We start from the raw sequence: 17617 nt of genomic DNA on the forward strand, positions 1-17617 counted from the left end.
AGGCAGTGTCATCTGGGATGAGTCGAACAAGGGTGTAGAGAATGATGTAAATGCTCAAGAGGATTCAACAAGCTTTTATTAACCCAACGCCGTCATGTGTGCAGGATGCCCCAATGCTTGGTATCTAACTACAGGGGCAGCCTCTGGTGCTTCCAGGGCTTCTTGCCCTCGCCGTCTCCGTAGTCAGCGGTGGCCTGGTAGTCACCGCGGATCTTGTACTTGTAAATGGTCAAGCCCTCGAGGCCAACAGGCCCACGGGCATGGATCTTGTTGGTGCTGATACCAACCTCGGTACCGAAGCCGTAGCGCATGCCGTCGGCGAGACGGGTAGCGGCGTTCCAGTAGACACCGGCAGAATCAACCTCGTTCATGAACCGCTCAGCCTCGGCTGAGTCGGAGGTCATGATGGCGTCGGTGTGGTGAGAGCCGTGGGTGTTGATGTGGGTGATGGCCTCGTCAAGGGAGGAGACGGTCTTGACGCCGATGGTGAGGGAGAGATGCTCCGTGTCGTAGTCCTCGGCCGTGACATCCTGGACACCCTCGAGAGAAAGGGATGCAATGGCGGCCTTGCTGGCCTCGTCAACGCGGAGAGAGACGCCCTTGGCGGCGAGAGCAGCAGCAACACCGGGGAAGACGGTAGTCAGAGCGGTATCCTGGACGAGGAGGGTCTCGGCGGCGTTGCAGGCAGCGGGATAGCTGGTCTTGGAGTCGACGATGGCGGTGATGGCCTTGTCCTTGTCTGCAGAGGCAGTGAGGTAGATGTGGCAAAGACCGTCTGCATGGCCGAGGACGGGAATCTTTGTCGACTCCTTGATGTAGCGGACCAGATCGTTGGATCCACGGGGGATGACGAGGTCAATGTAGCGGTCCTGGGCAAGGAGCTGGGCGATGACATCGCGGGTGGTGACGAGCTGGATGGCTGAGTTGGGAACCTGGGTTGTCTCTAGGGCTGAGGAGATGACCTTGGAGATGGCGACGAAGGACTCGGTGGATTCCTTTCCACCTAGGAGGTGTGAGTTTTGTGAGTTGAGATGATGGGGGGAAACTTACCCTTGAGGATGGCAGCGTTGCCAGACTTGATGGCGAGAGAGGCAATGTTGGCGATGACTTCGGGTCGGGCCTCAAAGATGATGAGAAGCACACCGATGGGGCATGAGACACGCTCCATGACGAGATCATTGTCAAGCTCAGTCCTCATCTGAACCTGACCAACTATTGAAAAAGTGAGTCTTTCAAGCTCAACCACACAAGAATAGGAAACCAACCTGGATCCTCAAGATTCCTCACGTCGAGAATACCCTTGAGCATATCCTCCCACTTGCCCTTCTTGCCCAGATCCAGCCGCGACACGAGAGCCTGGCTGAGGGAACCATCAGCAGCAGCCTTTGCGGCGAGCTCCAGGTCGCGGGCGTTGGCGGCGAGGATGTCGTCCTTGGCGGCCGTGAGTGCGGCGTGGATGGCGTCGAGGGCGCTGTTGCGGGCCGAGGCGGGGAGGGTGGCGAGGGCGAAGGATGCCGTCTTTGCGGCGCTGGCTGCGGCCTCTGGGGAGGCGTTTGTGAGGGACATTGTGAGGTTTGGTGATGTTCTTGTTTGGTGGTGAGTGTTTGATATGGAGGAGATGGTTTAAAGTGACTCAGGTGGTTTGGTGGGGTTCATGCACCCCGCCATCTATTGGAAGTGCGGGAGAGCTTCCGGAGCTTGAGAAGGGCCAGTAAGGACAAGGCATTACAATATAAAAGAGTGATTGGATATTCTAAAAGCATTAGTTACAGGCTAGACTCTACAAGTATTGACATTGATAGACTATAAAATAGAAAAATGCTGGTCTTGTCTTGATGAGCTCACATGGATGTTTTCACAGATATGAGAGTGGAGCGATGTCGGCGGCTGGGGTATAAAACTCGAACTGTTGCTAAAGTCAAGCAATGTATTATTGCTGGACATTGTGTAGCAAAGAAAGCCGCCAACAAATGTAGAACAAACTTGTGAAAACGAGTACTATAAGTTAGAATAGAGATTACCCTTACTTATGCTGTGTAACTTGTGCTCATTGCTTCAATCTCATTGCGAAGTATTAGAAGCGTTTGGTGATATACACCATTGTAGCGACATCTTCAAATTTAATAGCACAAGGACGAACAACAAATGAATTATATTCGAGTACTTCGTAGATATATATGAAAAAGTGTTATTCTTTTACCTGATCACTTACTCCTGTCGTGTTGTGTGCACACCGTCGCGTGACCGCCGACACCTACTTGGTTAGGAAACCTCCTCCGATACAGGAACGCTTCACATGCTTGAGGGAACGCAACTTCTGACAAGGCGCAGTTAGCTCAATTGCAAAACGGCGAGATGCTGATTAATTCAAATTCCAGCACAGGCCATTTTCCAATTGCACTTTTGTTCTTGGCCATTTCCCCCTGTCTTGTCGAGTTACTCTCATAACAAGTCATCAACCATACAATCACAGTAGACAACTACATATCATCAATACACAATCATGACAACTCAAATGAAACTCAGGAAGAATACATCCGCACCCTACCCCCCGCGTTATTCCCCCATCGAGTGCCGCTTTTCCGTCCTGTCGCCCCCCTTCGGCACCGCTCTCGGCGTTCCCTCCACATATCCGCTCCACACAGCTAATTCCCGGCTCAAGCATCCGAGATAGAAACTGGGAAATCATTGGTCAAACAAGCAAAAGCCGGGACCGGTTTGCTCTTGGACTCTCTCTCTCCCCCCGGGGAACAAATGTAGGGTGCGGAATGATAGATGCGGGCTCGTCAATGGTACCCTTTTTCTTCTTTCGTGTTTGTTTTTCAAGCCGGGATCATTCTTCCACCCCCTACCCACCACCACAACCTTGATCTTGGCAAAATCTGACTCTTCATCTCCGCCTTTGAATGAATACATTTTTCGGATCTTTTTTTCGTTCAGTAGCTTTTTGAGATTCTTTCAGTTTAGAAAACAGTTCCGCTCCCGTCTCCGGTTCTTTCTGCTCCGTCTTGCTCCGGCTGCCGTCTCCCCGGGTTCGGCAGACCGGTCCCCACATTTTCTTTTCGGGGCCGACCGACGTCACCATGAGACCTGACCGTGACGACGAAAAAGTCGATCAAGGAATCGACGAAAAGGTAGAGCAAAGGTCCAGCCTCGAGCGAGGTGAAGTGGATGAGAAACACGGAGGCAGGCGTCCGGCTTCCACGGTTTCAACCTCCCGCTCAAGCCATACCCAGAGCCGGGCGGACTCCGTACGTCAGGAACAAGATGCCATTGAGCCCGTCACACTTGGTGAACCGTTAGGCCATATAGACACACGGAGGTCCGCCAAGCGCAGTTGTTCAAGGGCCTCATCCGCCCGTTCGAGGCCCTTGTCCATCGTCCCCCGTTCAAAAAGACGAGGTCTGTTCGGGAGCATCACTCTAGTCCCTGAGATTGCCTATCCCCCAGATTATAAGAACTCAACGAAATGGGGCCTCACTTTTATCATTGCCCTGGCCACGGCTGCGGCGCCCCTTGGATCGACAGTCGTGTATCGTAAGCCTTGTCCTTGCTAACATTTGAGTTAAATCGATAGAGTGCTGACGAGCAAAAAGCTGCCCTTCCCGTCTTAGCCCGCGAATTCAACGCCTCTGAGACGGTCACCAACCTTTCTGTTGCGTTGTACATGATCTCAATGGCCATCTTCCCCCTCTGGTGGTCTTCCTTCTCTGAGCAGTTTGGCCGTCGGTCCATCTACCTCGTCTCCTTTACCCTCTTTGTCATATTCTCAGTCCTCTCAGCCGTATCGACAAACATCACCATGTTGGTCGTCTTCCGTATGTGCGCCGGAGGTGCCTCAGCGAGTGCTCATTCTACCGGCGCTGGCTCCATCGCCGACTTGTTCGAGGTGTTTGAGCGCGGCCGAGCCATGAGCATCTTCTACCTCGGACCACTTTTGGGGCCCTTGGTCGCACCCGTCATCGGAGGTGTTTTAACGCAGGAGCTCGGCTGGCAGGCGACCATGTGGTTCCTCGCCATATATGGTCTTATAGTCTTGCTGATGATCCTCTTCTTCCTCCCCGAGACACTGCAGCGGCGCAGGCCCGAGGAGGCACTACCGACTGAGGAGCTCAGCCGGATGCGCACCATGGACTCGGCCAAGGTCAGGACGAAGCGTCTAGTCAAGTCTGTCCGTCGGTTCCTGATCGATCCCCTGGGCGTGGTGCGCTACCTACGATTCCCGGCCGTCTTCATCACCGTGCTTCTCGCCGCTATTGCCTTCGGCTCGCTGTATGTGGTAAACATTGCCATCCAGCAAAAGTTCACTCGCGACCCGTACAACTACGGCCAACTGCTCCTCGGTCTGTTGTATATCCCATCAGGTGCCGGATACATCGTCGGCTCACTTTGTGGTGGACATTGGATCGACAGAATCATGGCGAGGGAGGCTCGCAAGGCAAACCGCTACGACGAGAATGGGAAACTCATCTATCTCCCCGAAGATCGGATGAGGGAGAACGCATGGATCATGGTGACGGCGTATCCGCTGGCACTGCTCATGTTTGGTTGGACATTGAGATATGGTTTGCCCACTCCGGTGCCATGTGTCGCTCTCTTCTTCTTTGGAATCTCGTCCATGCTCGTTTTTGTAAGACACCGCATCTCATATCAGTAGTACTTGGCTAACATCATGTCAACAGAGCAGTGCGACTACAATGCTTACCGAATTCATCCGAAAGAGCACATCTTCGGGCGCGGCGCTCAACAATCTGGTGAGAAACACTCTCTCTTGTATTGGAGCCATTGTAGCTGCGCCGTGGATCAATGCCATCAATGTCGGCTGGGTATTCACAACCATTTGTTTCTTTTGCTTGTTGGTTAGTTACACCAGTGTATGGCTGTTGAGGACGAACGCGACAAAGTGGAGGCGGACGATGGACGAGGCTTTGAATCAGTGAGAAGCCATATTGATAATACGGAGTATCAAAGATATGTTGGATTCTAGAGATTGAAAAGGGAAGGTATTCTCGTATATAATATGCCCATAAAAGGCAGACATTTAATTAAGCGGATCATGACTTTATGGCGGCCAAGGATAACGAAGCATGGTAACGCTCATCAAAACAATGCACAAGTATTGTAAAACATGTATTCAGATTCTGTTTAGGTAGGCCAGGTCTATGACTCTACTTCCCCCCAGCAAACATCTTTCCAAGAGCATCAACATCGACATTTCCTCCGCTGAACACCAACCCAAGATCCCATCCATCCTCACCAGCCTCCTTCTCCACCATGGTCCTAAACTCCTCGTCGTACAGCGCCACGGCGAGGGGAACACAGGCGCTCGGCTCGACAACCAGCTTGAACCTCTCGTACACGAGCCTCATGGCGGCCAGGATCTCTTCTTCTGATACGCTGTACATTCCAGAGACCAATTTTCGTTTGTAGATGACGGACCATGGGTGCTCGCCCACCGGCGTGCGGAGGCCGTCGGCTACAGTCAACGTTTTGACTGCCGTGATGCGTTCACCGGATTCGTATCCGCGTTTACCGTCGTCAGCTCCTTCGAAGGAGGGCTCAGCGCCAAATACGCGGATGCCTGTGCCTTCACAGCTGAGAGCCACACCCGAGAGCATTCCACCGCCGCCGCAAGGTGTCATGATGGCATCCAACCCAGGCTTCTCCTTCTTGCCTCCTGGCACACCCGGTCCAGCGTTGTCCCTCCCCGTAGCCGGAGCGCGGAACACCTTTTTCTGCCCGTCGACTTCAGCGTCGGTCGTCATAAGCTCAGTGACCTGCTGCTGGAACTCAAGACCGAGTGTGCCCTGGCCGAGCAGAATGTCTGGGTGGTCATATGGCGGTACGAGTCGAGCACCTGTCTCGGCAATAACCTTGTTTGCGACGGCCTCGCGCTCTGGAGCTGTGCTGCCACTGAAGATGACGTTGGCGCCATATCCCTTTGTTCCAGCAACCTTCTTGGGGTTGGAGATCTCAGGCATGACGATATGCGCCTTGATGCCACTCTCACGAGCTGCCAAAGCCAACGCCTGGGCGTGGTTTCCTACAACCAGTCAGTTCAAGCCCAATACCCCATCTTCGAGTTATTCTCTCACCTGAACTATGCGTCACAACACCCTTCTCCTTACCCCCTCCCTCCAACCACCCAGGCTCCTGCTTAAGCCTCTCCACAGCGTGAAACGCCCCTCTGGCCTTGAAGGCCCCAATCCGTTGCATGTTTTCGCACTTGAACCAGAGCCTCAGCACCGGCCGAGCCGGGGTTCGACCTTCAAATCGGGTCCCATCAAGCGTGCGAGGTGTCGAGGCCAGCTCAGTGAGGGTGCGGTTGGTGAGGACGGGTGTCAAGTGGACCAAGTCGCTGATGAGCTTGTGGGCCTCGATGACTGAGTCACGGTTCAGAGGAAGAGTTGTGGATAAGTCGGCCATGATGAATGTTGCAGAGGCTAGAGGTTGAGTTTCAGGTCAAGAATGTGCTTGCTTGAATCCAACGTCTATGCCATCAACATGAGTCCTTATATATCGTGCTCCGGTTGTCGGTATACGTGCCTGCTTAGTGGAACCACCACACCTGTCGCTCTCGATTTCCTCTTTCGGAAACCGACTGGAGTCTGCCAAGAAAAGCCCGCACAACTACAAGTCAGTTGTCCCTTCAAGGGCGTGCCCTAGTCAATGATTACCTCAGTAAAGGTGAATGTCACAGATACAGGATAACAAGTTGAACAATAAGAAATTGGTATTCGTTTTGGCTCCGAGCCTGATATCAACTTTTGGACCAGCCTAGATCCCCCAAAGATCCCAGGAATTAAAGTACAAAAGTTCATGCGTTTGTTTTCATAAGACCGTTCATTTCCCAAATCTTTCCATTCCTTCTTCCCCTCAGACGTCAACACTCATTAAACCCAGTTTACTTCTGGTTCTCGGGTCGGAGAGCGCGGACGGCCTTGCCGGCGCGCCAGATCTCGAGATCCCGGATCTCCTGCATCTCAGCCTCGTACTTCTCACGGTAGTCGGGCTGGCTGTTGTACTCGAGGGATCGCTTGGTCTCAGAGCCATCCTTGACAGAGTCGTACAGCTGGTTGAAGACGGGCTTCAGGGCATCCTTGAAGCGGGGGCTCCAGTCAATGGCACCACGACGGGCAGTGGTGGAGCAGGCCTCGTACATCCAGTCCATGCCGTTGGCACCGATGAGGGGGTACAGGGACTGAGTAGCCTCCTCGACGGTCTCGTTGAAGGCCTCGCTGGGGCTGTGGCCGCGCTCACGGAGAACCTCGTACTGAGCGAGGAACATGCCGTGGATACCACCCATCAGGCAGCCACGCTCACCGTAGAGGTCAGAGTAGACCTCCTTCTCGAAGGTGGTCTTGTAGAGGTAGCCGGAGCCGATGGCGACACCGAGGGCGATGGCCTTCTCCTCAGCCTTGCCAGTGACGTCCTGGTAGACGGCGAAGGAGGAGTTGATACCACGGCCCTCACGGAAGAGGGATCGGACGGTTCGGCCAGAGCCCTTGGGGGCGCAGAGGATGACGTCGATGTCGGTGGGGACCTCGACCTTGGTGAGGTCCTTGAAGACGGGGGAGAAACCGTGGGAGAAGTAGAGGGTCTGTTGCAGATGCTGTTAGTCTAGTGACATGACTAGCGTGGGGCGGGGTCATCTCTTACCTTGCCCTTGACGAGCTGGGGCTTGATGGCGGGCCAGGTCTCAGACTGGGCAGCATCGGAGAGGAGGTTCATGACGATGGTACCACGGGAGATGGCCTCGTCGACATCGAACAGGTTCTTGCCGGCAACCCAGCCATCCTGCTCAGCGTCCTTCCAGGACTTGCCGTTCTTTCGGACACCAACAATGACGTTGAGACCGTTGTCACGGAGGTTAAGACCCTGGCCGTGACCCTGAGAGCCGTAGCCGATGAGGGCCAGGGTGTCGTTCTTGAAGTACTCAAGGAGCTTCTCCTGGGGCCAGTCGGCACGCTCTGTAGCTGGTTAGTATCATCATGATGAGTGAGGTGGGGTAGCTCTTAAGCCCCCGAGACGTGAGAAGAGCTTACCGTAGACGTCCTCCTTGTGACCAGCAAAGTCAATGGTCTTCACACCACGGATCTGCTGCTGAGCAGGGCCGGCAGCAACGGGGCGGGCGACAGCACCAGCGCGGACGGCGGCGCGGGCAGCAGCAACAAAGGTGCGCTGCTGGACGCGGGGCACAGAGGCCAATTGGCGGGCCACGGGGGCGCGGAGGGTCTTGGTGAAGCTGCGGGAGGCCATTGTGACTGGAGGGGATCTGGGGGATTGAGGGGAGAGTGTCTGAAGATAGAATGAAGAAGAGAAAGAAGAGAAAAACTGGTGATGGGGAGAAAGGTTAAGTATAGCTAAATTTTCTGGACGAGGTGCCTGCCCTCTGGGGGGGGGCAGGCCAGATTCACCGATTTCGGCTTGTGGTGGGCTGTGGGGCCCACGCTGAGCAGCGGGGAAAGGTCTGGGGCCAGACAAGTAGTGTATACACGATTGAACACTCTGATTTGTTTTCAATTGCAAGTATCTACGACTCTGACCTGGAGAACCGCTGGGTCGAACGCAGGGATCTCACAGCTTGAGTCACGTCTAGAGCGGCCAATGGGTGGCGATTCAGTTGTCTAACCTACCAAGCTCTGTGCGTTCGTCAGCAGCCGGTGTCGTTGCTTGTCTCTGCACCACGGCAACGCCTAAAATTGGAGATTTGATGCTCAATTCAAGTTGATGGACAAGAATTGAGTTATCTTTGCACATGTGTCAAGTTCTGTATTACGTTGTAAAGGCACAATCGACGCTGGCAGCATGTCCCTCGAGGAACAACACACTCTCACCTCACCACGAAAAAAAGCTGCCCGCACTCGAAGCTAATGCTGGCTGGGGTGAGCACGCGAAACAGTGGGTCTCAGGGCTTCCGGAGTCTGTGTAGTCTCCCCGGGAGGGCTCCATCCCCAGCAGCCGCATGTCGTCCGATGCCAACCCCTCCGCCACCGCTGTCCAATGAGGCCTTGGCCAGATCAAACGGGTCTCGATGTCCACATGGATGTGGCGTTTCCTGGGTGAGGAGCATGTTCGAGATGTCGGGGCATTGTCCATTACTCCGGCCAGCCTTCTGCAAAGGGTCCGGACGTCAAAGGACAATGACTGATGTCCCCTCTCCCCGGCTTGATCCACTTGCTCCGGGTTACGGATGCGGCGTGCGTCCAGCCGCTAGCGGAGCCGTCGTGGTATGCAACTCTCACCATACATACCTACATCCCTGACAATGGACGTGATGCCTTTGGCTGCTCATCAATGTCGGTGTGCACACTCACAAAACAAAACCCCGACAGCCCGGTGTATGCCACAGGCGTAACGGCCCGATCCCGTCCGAGACCCGTTCTTCACGACCGGACATGCTCAAAGTGGTGATGGCGTTTAGCCGCCCAGTATATTTCTTCAATCTCATCTCAAACCCTCAAGGGGCAACAACAGTACATGCCCTCCTCCTTCTGAACATGGTGCCCTGTCCTCGAAACGCCGCTGAGGGAAAAGAGCAATGCCTGCTCCGGATCATGGACTCGTAAGACGCCGGGCGATGCATGCCTGTATGCTTGCCTGTTCCTTGTCAGACGCTTCGCCGCGAATATCAACGCATTCATTCAGCCGTCTTTTTTCATCCCCAAGTCTGCGAGGACGCATGACAAGCCAACCTCCCCCCCTAAAAGTATTCCATCTTCTCTTGTGGCCTAGATCTATTTGAGGACTCTGTCGTAACTCTGGCCCTTGACCACACCACCGCCCATCGCGGTTCGGACGTTGCGCTTGAATCCTTCTCGGTTGTTTCGTAGGTCTTCGGCTGCCTCCTTGTTCAGCGGATCGGATGCGTTGGGCTCGAGGAAGAGGAACTGCAACTGTGTTAGTCACCACCCTCCAAAGCTGATTCTTCTCGCAGCGCTTAGGAGTGTCATACCTGAAGTCCGACTATCACCGCGTTCAGGTTCAGGACTGGCTTCCAGTCTTCTCGGAGAATGTTTAGGCACACCTTGCCCTCGAGGTCGATGTTGGGGTGGTAGATCTTCTCCCGGCACCGGACCTTGGGAGGCTCGTGGGGAAAGTTTTGGTTGATGGTGAAGTCGAATGTGAAGCGGCTGCCGCGGTACATGCCCTCGTCGGGGTCGATCGTGAGCACAAAGTTGAGAATGTCGTCGGGGTCAGGGAATTCTGTCTTCATCGTGGAACCCAGGGAGAGCTCTGACAAATCTGTATGCGCCGCATGGTCAGTCTCGTCATTCCCCTTGAACACCCCTCCAAACACACAAGCGTGGAAGCCTAGACGTACCCTTTTGCACGCGCAGCTGAGCTGCCGTCACCTTCTTCTTCTTGCCGCCCGAGGCCTGGCCCTCAGCGTTCTCCGCCTCTTTCTGCTCCTTCTTCTATGAGGGCGTCAGCATCTGCGCGCCATCAGGCTTCTCGGCAAGTCATCTCACCATCGACCATATCTTCAACATCGTGGACGGCGGGGGGCCCTTGTAGGTGGGCTGTGTTGGGTGGGATTCGGTGAACGAGTTGAAAGAGGGGATCGAGTCGAGTCCCAGTCACGGTCTCTAGATTAAAACAAAGTTCAATATGTGCAAAAACAGAGGAAAACGCCAGGGAATATAGACGGCGAGGTCAGCGTCAAGTCGTGTGTTGGCTTGGTAAGAAGCTGCGAGAACGGACTCGGCGGGCGGGCTGGGCTGGGCTTGGTCGAAAAGGCGATGATGCTTGATAAGATATGGAATTCAGCCGTAAGGCAGCCGGCCTGGATGCCACTGGAGCCCAGCCAACTCACAAAGTGTACCCACCCAAGTTTAGGCGGCCAATTATCATCGCCTCCCGAGGCAACTCGCCGAATTCACAAGGGGAATGATTACATGTCACGTTGTCAGTCATTATGAAAGATGGACTCATCACTTAAAGGAACTCATATCATTCAAATGCGTCATGAACCCCCAAGGGCAGATGCCAAACTGAAAAGACTACGTAGAGATACACTTTAACTGTGTGTGCGTACCTATCCCGATCCAACCCCGTTTCAATCAATGCCCTCAGCCGCAATCAAATATTTCTTTTTGATTTGATTCGATTCGATTCGCCCTCCATTAAATAATCAAAACAGACAACAAGCAAACGTTACACAGTAGAGGTATCCGAGAACAACCCAATTTATCTACTTTGACAAGCGCCATGTCCTCCGTATCCATGGCTCCCCCACAAAACATGCGAGTGTAGATGATTTCAACGTGCGTAGCCCGCCGTTGCGCTCACCGTCTCGAGAAGCAGCACATGAGACCGGTCTTACCCAGGAACCACAGGAAGCCGATGAAACGGACGATAGAGAGCACGGCAGTAGCCCACAGAAGGAACTGGAAGTAGTGGGCTTTTCGGGCGGTGGCATCCTCCTATAACATTTGTTAGCACTTGATACATAAAACCACATCACTAGAAAACTTACGCCAAGACCAAGACCATCGAAGTTATCGCTGGTAATGCAGAGAATGAGGAAGATGTTGCCAAACAGCCAGGTGACGACAAGACCGGTACGGAATGACTTATAACCATCCTCGACATCGGCCTTCTCGACCTCCTCCTCCTCCTTGAAGGGAGCAAGGGCACGGCGGACAGTCTGCTCGAACTGGCTGTCGATATCCTCCTGCTCCAGCTCAATTTCCTCGACAACGGCCTCGTTCTTGTCGCCCTTGGTGACGTGGGCAGAGGGAAGAGCCTCAGCCTTGTCGGAACCCTTGGTACCCCAAGAAACATCGTGCCAGTTGTTGAAGGCGTAGACCATGAGAATGTTGATATATGTGGACATGAGAACCAGGTAGTAGGGGAAGGAGTGGAACATGTGCCAGGGGTCCAGGTACATGAAGGAAGCCACAAAGTTGAGACCATAAATAGTGATCAGGGCAACGAGAATGACACCACCAGCGCTGTCGCCGCCGAAGAAACTGTTGAGGAATTCTTGACCAGAAGCGAACGAGATCTGCTGTCCAATGGGTTTGTCGAAGGCGCGAACAACCAGGTAGGCTGAGAGAACCAGGATGTAACCCTGAATGAGAGCAAAGACCATGAACGAAGCAATGTAGGTGAACTTGGAACCCTTGGGACGGTTACCCAGAGCCAGAATGAACTGGAGGATGACGAAACCAAGATATGTCCACTGAAGCAGAGCGTTGACCAGAGGAGTAGCAGTGTCACCAAAAGGCCAGCCGTGAGATCCGCTGGTCACCTTGGGTGTGCCTACGAGATCCATAATGACCGACGTCGTAAGCCAGTAAGAACCGAGAGAGAACCAGGAGAAGAGAGTGTTGAGGAAGTTGTAGATGAGCTGAATGTGGAAGAAGAACATGCGGATGATGTTGTGGCCCGACTTGTAGAAACGGCTGAAGTGCATCAGCGAGTACAGAGTGGCGGCGAACGAACCGTTCAGCCATCGTCGACGCTGTGAGATGAATTCGGCGGCACCTTCAGGAACATCGGTTTCACCCTTGGCGGCCTTGATATAAGACAGATGCCACTTCTGGCCAGCCTTAGCCACCAGCTCGAAACACAGGATACGATCTTCGGCCAAGAACATGTTCTTCTTGAAAATGTTCATGCCGTCAATACCCTTCTTACCAAGCATCTTGGACAGGGTGTGATCACCGTGGAAGTACTGCTCCAGGGGACGGCCCATGATAGCTCGGAATCGGTACGCCGAGAAGGCACCGGGCAACACACTGACGTAACCGAATGCAGACTCGAGAGGCTTGTCGAGAATGTTGGAGATCTTGTACTCGAAGTTCTGGACAGCAACGAGAGGGTTGAACAGCTTCTTGCCGCCCTTACCCAACATGGCGTGAATTTCACCACAAGCACCACCGAGATCCTTGTCGTTGTAGAAACCCTCCCAGAGGGCCAGCAGAGACCGCGGGCTAGGCTTGGTGCCGGCATCGATCAGGATACACACCTCGGGGTTCAGGATACGGCCAAAGGCATTGAAGAGCCAACGGTGAGAGTTGATCTTCTTGCTGTTCTTCTGCTTCAAGCAGAAAATCATCTGGACGGGCGGCAGAGTATTAGGGCCGTCGTCGGTGGGCCGGATGAGCTGCTGGTTGGGGGTGACGGAAAGCTGGGAGGTGTATTCGAAAATGTGAGCGACGGTCTCCTTGCCGTCGACATCCTTCTTGATGACACCATCCTGGTAAATACCCACAGTCGCGAGGACATCAAGGGTGTTCTTGTCGGCCTTCTCGATACCGTCGAAAACCAAGCACACGACAATCTTTTGCCAGGCAGGGCCACCCTTGTTCCAGAAAGTCGACTTCTTAAGGTTGACAATGTCGCGAATGTTCTGCATAGTGTGATGCAGAGTTCGGGCAAGCAGAACCTTGTCTTCGTTGTAGTAGGTAATGGCAATGAGCAACTCAGTGTGTCGGTTATACATGCGAGGTCGCAAATCGTAACCGTTCTTCAGTGTGAAGTCGTTAGGGTCACAGGTAGCGGCTGTGTATCGCATCTTCATGAACTCCTCGTTGCCACCCTCGACATCGCGGTAGCGAGCCTGAACAGCGTTCTTGATGGCACTAGGCACCGGATAGTCAATGCTGAGAACGGAACCCTGAACGAGCTTGACCTTTCGGGTGTTGAAGCGCTTCAGGCCACCGCCCTTGCCAATCATGGGCTGCTGCTGTCGTTCGACCCAGCTGTCTTCGGGGTCAAAAGCAGAGTCGGGTCGGGGAAAGGGGGCGGGCTGGTCGAGGTTGGCGCCAAACTGGCCAAAGCTGCCGGTGTGTTCGCCATATCCAGCACCGGGCTGAGGAGTCGTCGAAGCTCCCGGGGCGTACGATTCGGTGAGACTGTAAGCTGAGACGGGGCGGTCGGGGGGAGTACGAGCGCCGAGTCGATCTTGGTCGTAGCCAGAGTTCAGGAGGCCACGGCCCTGCTCCTCGTCGTTCTCCTGAGGGGGGAGGTGATACTGCTGAGCGGTAAAAGTTAGTCCTTCCGCCATCTGATGTGCGAGCTGGAGGCGTAAGCAGAAAATAAGGTGCACTCACGCTGCCACCACCAGGCATGTCCTGCATCGGGTGTCCCCCGTACTCCTGATCACGGCCATTGTACGCCATGGTGAATAGTAATGCTCCCGGAGCCGCTCAGCGCAGAAAAAACGATTCGGATCCAAGTGCGATGGATGGATTTTGACGATGGCGATGATGGGGGGGAGAGATGCTCCTTTGTGTTGTTTGGGGATAGGAGCTGAAACAGGAGGAAGTAGATCCAAATGCAGGTCACGGGCGTGGGTGCGGGAGCTGCCTCTAGGTCCACTGGTAAAACGCAGCAACAAGCCCTGGCAACGGTAACAAAACTCGAGGCGCCAGCCTCTAAAGAATGGTGATGGTTAGTTAAGGAGGGAGTGAGGGGAAAGGATGAGAAGGAACAGAGAAGTCGGAATTAGGAGGGAAGGGCGAGGTTTGAATGGCGGGAAGGGGAAGGGGAAAAAAAAGAAGGCCAGCAATAAGCAGCAGGGTTTTTTCTGACGAGATGTTTTGATGAAGGGCCCTGGGGACGAATCTCGTTTTTGCTCCACGGCTCACGGCCCTGCAACCTAAGCAAGCTTGCTGTGCTCGAATGGATGGAGAGAGTAAGATGGAATAGGGGACTGGCTACCTGTGCTGCGCTACGCGCTAAGCATGCTGAGCCACTCCGCCGTAAGTTTGGGGGGGGAGGATCCATCCCATCTTCGCATCCTTGTTCCCACTCAGAGACACGCCGCCCAACTCTGAGAGGCTGAGGATGGACCCAATTGCTTCCAATTCTGCATCTCGCAAGCAGCAAGCAAGCACACAGCCTGGGAACCCTTTCTCTGGATGCTTCTGCAGCCGGACAGCCCTGCTCGGGAGACCTCCGCCACCGCGCCCAAAGATGCAGCTTCCTCCAATGCCCGCTGAGCGTTGACGGGCAGCCCGCCTAGAGTTTACTGGTCCTCTGCAGGTCTTGACGGCCACCTCCAGGAGGCGCGTTGCTAGCTCCAAGCAGCTACCTGCTTGCTTCCTCCAGCAAGTCAGCCTCCTCCCTACCGGACGCAGCATCCTGGCTCGTCGTCCCCAATTCGGGGTGCCTTGGCTGGAGGAGGCGGCGGCGGCTGGGCTCTCTCTCATCAGCCACCTCAAAACCATCATGGGGCTTCTGCTCACCGTACAAACGCTGCTCGCTATTTTTCACTGTCTGTCAGACAAACAGTCGGATCTCTTGGCCGGCAAATTAATGGAGAAACCAAAGTGCCAAAGAAATGGAGACGTTGCTTGACTTTGACGGGCACCCCTGACATCTTGCATTGCGCATCCATGGATCATGCCGCCGGGAGATGCCACGCCGCCTTTGGAATTGTATACGGCGGCGGCTGCTGCTTACCTGCCTACGGTACTTGATGCTCGGGCCTCGTTGCTCATCGTCCCCCTCCAATTCCGCTGTGCAGGCTCTCATGGGGGAAGAAAGGTCACCTTCCAGAAGGTCTGGTGCCATTTCTGGTCCCTTCAGCGCCGTCACGCCTCCAGCTCCATCCCCTTTCTCCCGCCACAGCCAGAAGCCATGCGTGTATGCGTTGTACAGTACGGAGCATGGTCCCTAATTTCCCCCAAAGGGCCCGGGCTTCGCAGGTTTGGTCCCGTCGAGCCTCCTAGGGCAGTGATCCTCACGCCTCAGTCCTTCACCCTTAGTCGGCGAGCGGTACGGTACCCGCACCCAGCCCTGCCGGCTTACGATCCTTTCCATTAACCATTGGCCTGCTTCAGCCGGCTGAGCCTGCTGGAACGCCTCGTGGCAAGCCCGCTCACCTACAGAGTTAGGTCGCAGTTTGTCTTGTCAGCGTCAGATTTGCCCATGTCCTGGGCTGGCTGGGCTGGGCGTTGAGAGGTTGGTGCTGACTTGCCAACGCACAGCACTGGGACCCGGGCTGGACGCCCAGAAGAAGCATGTGCCTGTGTCTGTGTCTGTGTTTCTTCCCTGCCATACAGAGCCCACAAGTACCGGGCATCGTCCTGTGAACCCGTCCACTGGAGAGTTGCAGTGACATCTGGAAAGTCCAAATGGGGATCCCCCCTTGAGTCGGCCGACTGGGTCAACTTGGCTCTTAGTCCGAAACAGAGCCAAAGCCTCCTCCCGTACCCAGAATCTGCCACAGTTGAGCTTCCAAAAATAGCCCCCCCCCCCTGCTTGGTGAAATTGACTGGGATGAGCCGAGAGGCCTGGGGCTGGAGTGCGAGATTGGGGCGCAGGCATGTTGTCGTGAAGACGCTAGCACGGCGTTGGCCGCCTTTTGGTCTCCAGCGCTCTCCTTTGTTCAGCCGCCAGGGTATGGAGAGGTATGGCAGCTGTCAGCTTTGGATGCAACAAAACGGCTTCACTCCGCTCCTAGTTTTAAGCCCCCAACTCTGGGGCATAGGGCAAGACCACTGGTTCGGCAAATCTGACTGCATCGTGGTGCCTGATAAAGATGCATCGATAGCCCTCAGTCGACAAGCAATACGGATGCGATCAAGTCCGAACCATACCCATGGCGTCCAGGCTCTTCTGCGTGTAAGACATGTTCGCCGCCTCACGTCAGCAGCTTATGGGCGGCCCGCCCAAATGGGCTCGTTGTTCCCCAGGTCTATTCTCTCAAGAAGAAACGCCGAGAAACGTTTCCGGCCAGGGACACATCGACTGTAAGGCTCACAAATGCCGCGATTCTCAGACGGAATTCCTTTTTGGCCAAGGGCTTATCCTGAAACCCTCCGGTGGAGATAATCGCGAGATAATCTGTGACGGCCGACCCTCGACAATATATGTAAGGCCAGCCGCTGTGGAGACCGTATTCCTCTGCCAACAACAGCATCGACTTTGCTTGAGGGAGCGGACGCACAGCTTTGGGCTACAGCTTTGCCCTACCACACGTTACATACGTCCTGGATGAGGAAATCTCCGGATGGCCATTTCCCGTGTTGAACAGTGGGCCAATTTGACTTGCCGTCGCGATCTCTCGTGCTCAACCCCAAAGCATGTAGCTCCCCGTGCTCGGTTCACCACCCGAGACATCAGCCACTGGCTGTATTATCGAAGCATCTCAGAGTCCGTGTGTTCCCATGCATTGGGACGGGAAACGACATGTGCTACCCTAAATGGCTGTCGTTCCCCGGCCACGGCCCGCTGAATGTCTGGAAGCATGCTGCGGCGACGACATGACGAGGATCAAGAAATGTTTATTTCTGCATCGAGGTTCCGAAGTCTTAAAATATGGAAAGTGACGCGTTCTTCGGCTGCCCACGTAATCTAGCAGACGCTATCTGGAATCAAGCAGTGAGTGCTGTTCCTGGACTATCGGTAAGTGGGCGTGACAACGCACCGAGGCAACGAGATGCCGAGTTCCATTCTCAGTCAATATGAGTCTTCGTGTCCAACGACCGCACGTCATGCCACATATCAGCCACCGTCGCTACCGGAAGGGAATCATGCCTCTGGTGGACGGTGAATGGAGGACTGCTTCTATCACGGTTGCAGAAGCATCTCGCCTGGCTTGATGCTTGGCAGCCCAGTCCGTTAAGGCTCAACGGCCGTGTGAGTGACAGCCAAGAAC

At 54.6% G+C, this 17617-nt stretch overlaps 6 protein-coding genes across 6 annotated transcripts; 1 reads left to right on the top strand and 5 right to left on the bottom strand.

Annotated features, from left to right (window-relative positions):
• Window positions 1-128: 128 nt before the first annotated feature.
• On the bottom strand, window positions 129-1566 carry NCS57_00748300 (Glutamate-5-semialdehyde dehydrogenase; the record flags this gene model as incomplete). Its single annotated transcript, XM_053057331.1, has 3 exons — window positions 129-1003; window positions 1051-1212; window positions 1266-1566. The coding sequence occupies 3 exons, from the start codon at window positions 1564-1566 to the stop codon at window positions 129-131; spliced, it is 1338 nt and encodes a 445-aa protein (XP_052913526.1).
• A 1517-nt stretch (window positions 1567-3083) lies between these two features.
• NCS57_00748400 (MFS domain-containing protein) lies at window positions 3084-4940 on the top strand (the record flags this gene model as incomplete). The annotated part of the gene is made up of 3 exons (XM_053057332.1): window positions 3084-3537; window positions 3597-4630; window positions 4683-4940. The coding sequence occupies 3 exons, from the start codon at window positions 3084-3086 to the stop codon at window positions 4938-4940; spliced, it is 1746 nt and encodes a 581-aa protein (XP_052913527.1).
• Window positions 4941-5168: 228 nt separating this feature from the next.
• Window positions 5169-6426, bottom strand: NCS57_00748500 (PALP domain-containing protein; the record flags this gene model as incomplete). The annotated part of the gene is made up of 2 exons (XM_053057333.1): window positions 5169-6043; window positions 6096-6426. 2 exons carry the CDS (start codon window positions 6424-6426, stop codon window positions 5169-5171), a joined length of 1206 nt encoding a protein of 401 aa, XP_052913528.1.
• A 478-nt stretch (window positions 6427-6904) lies between these two features.
• NCS57_00748600 (Ketol-acid reductoisomerase, mitochondrial) lies at window positions 6905-8577 on the bottom strand (the record flags this gene model as incomplete). Its single annotated transcript, XM_053057334.1, has 3 exons — window positions 8046-8577; window positions 7660-7970; window positions 6905-7600 (listed from the first exon to the last, which is right to left on the bottom strand). The coding sequence occupies exons 1-3, from the start codon at window positions 8257-8259 to the stop codon at window positions 6905-6907; spliced, it is 1221 nt and encodes a 406-aa protein (XP_052913529.1). The 5' UTR covers window positions 8260-8577.
• Window positions 8578-9737: 1160 nt separating this feature from the next.
• NCS57_00748700 (uncharacterized protein) lies at window positions 9738-10493 on the bottom strand (the record flags this gene model as incomplete). Its single annotated transcript, XM_053057335.1, has 4 exons — window positions 9738-9890; window positions 9956-10245; window positions 10325-10418; window positions 10473-10493. The coding sequence occupies 4 exons, from the start codon at window positions 10491-10493 to the stop codon at window positions 9738-9740; spliced, it is 558 nt and encodes a 185-aa protein (XP_052913530.1).
• A 795-nt stretch (window positions 10494-11288) lies between these two features.
• NCS57_00748800 (Chitin synthase) lies at window positions 11289-14132 on the bottom strand (the record flags this gene model as incomplete). The annotated part of the gene is made up of 3 exons (XM_053057336.1): window positions 11289-11426; window positions 11480-13987; window positions 14064-14132. 3 exons carry the CDS (start codon window positions 14130-14132, stop codon window positions 11289-11291), a joined length of 2715 nt encoding a protein of 904 aa, XP_052913531.1.
• Between the last annotated feature and the right edge of the window lie 3485 nt (window positions 14133-17617).

Source organism: Fusarium keratoplasticum, chromosome 5 (genome assembly GCF_025433545.1).
Source record: "Fusarium keratoplasticum isolate Fu6.1 chromosome 5, whole genome shotgun sequence".
NCBI classification, from domain to species: domain Eukaryota; kingdom Fungi; phylum Ascomycota; class Sordariomycetes; order Hypocreales; family Nectriaceae; genus Fusarium; species Fusarium keratoplasticum.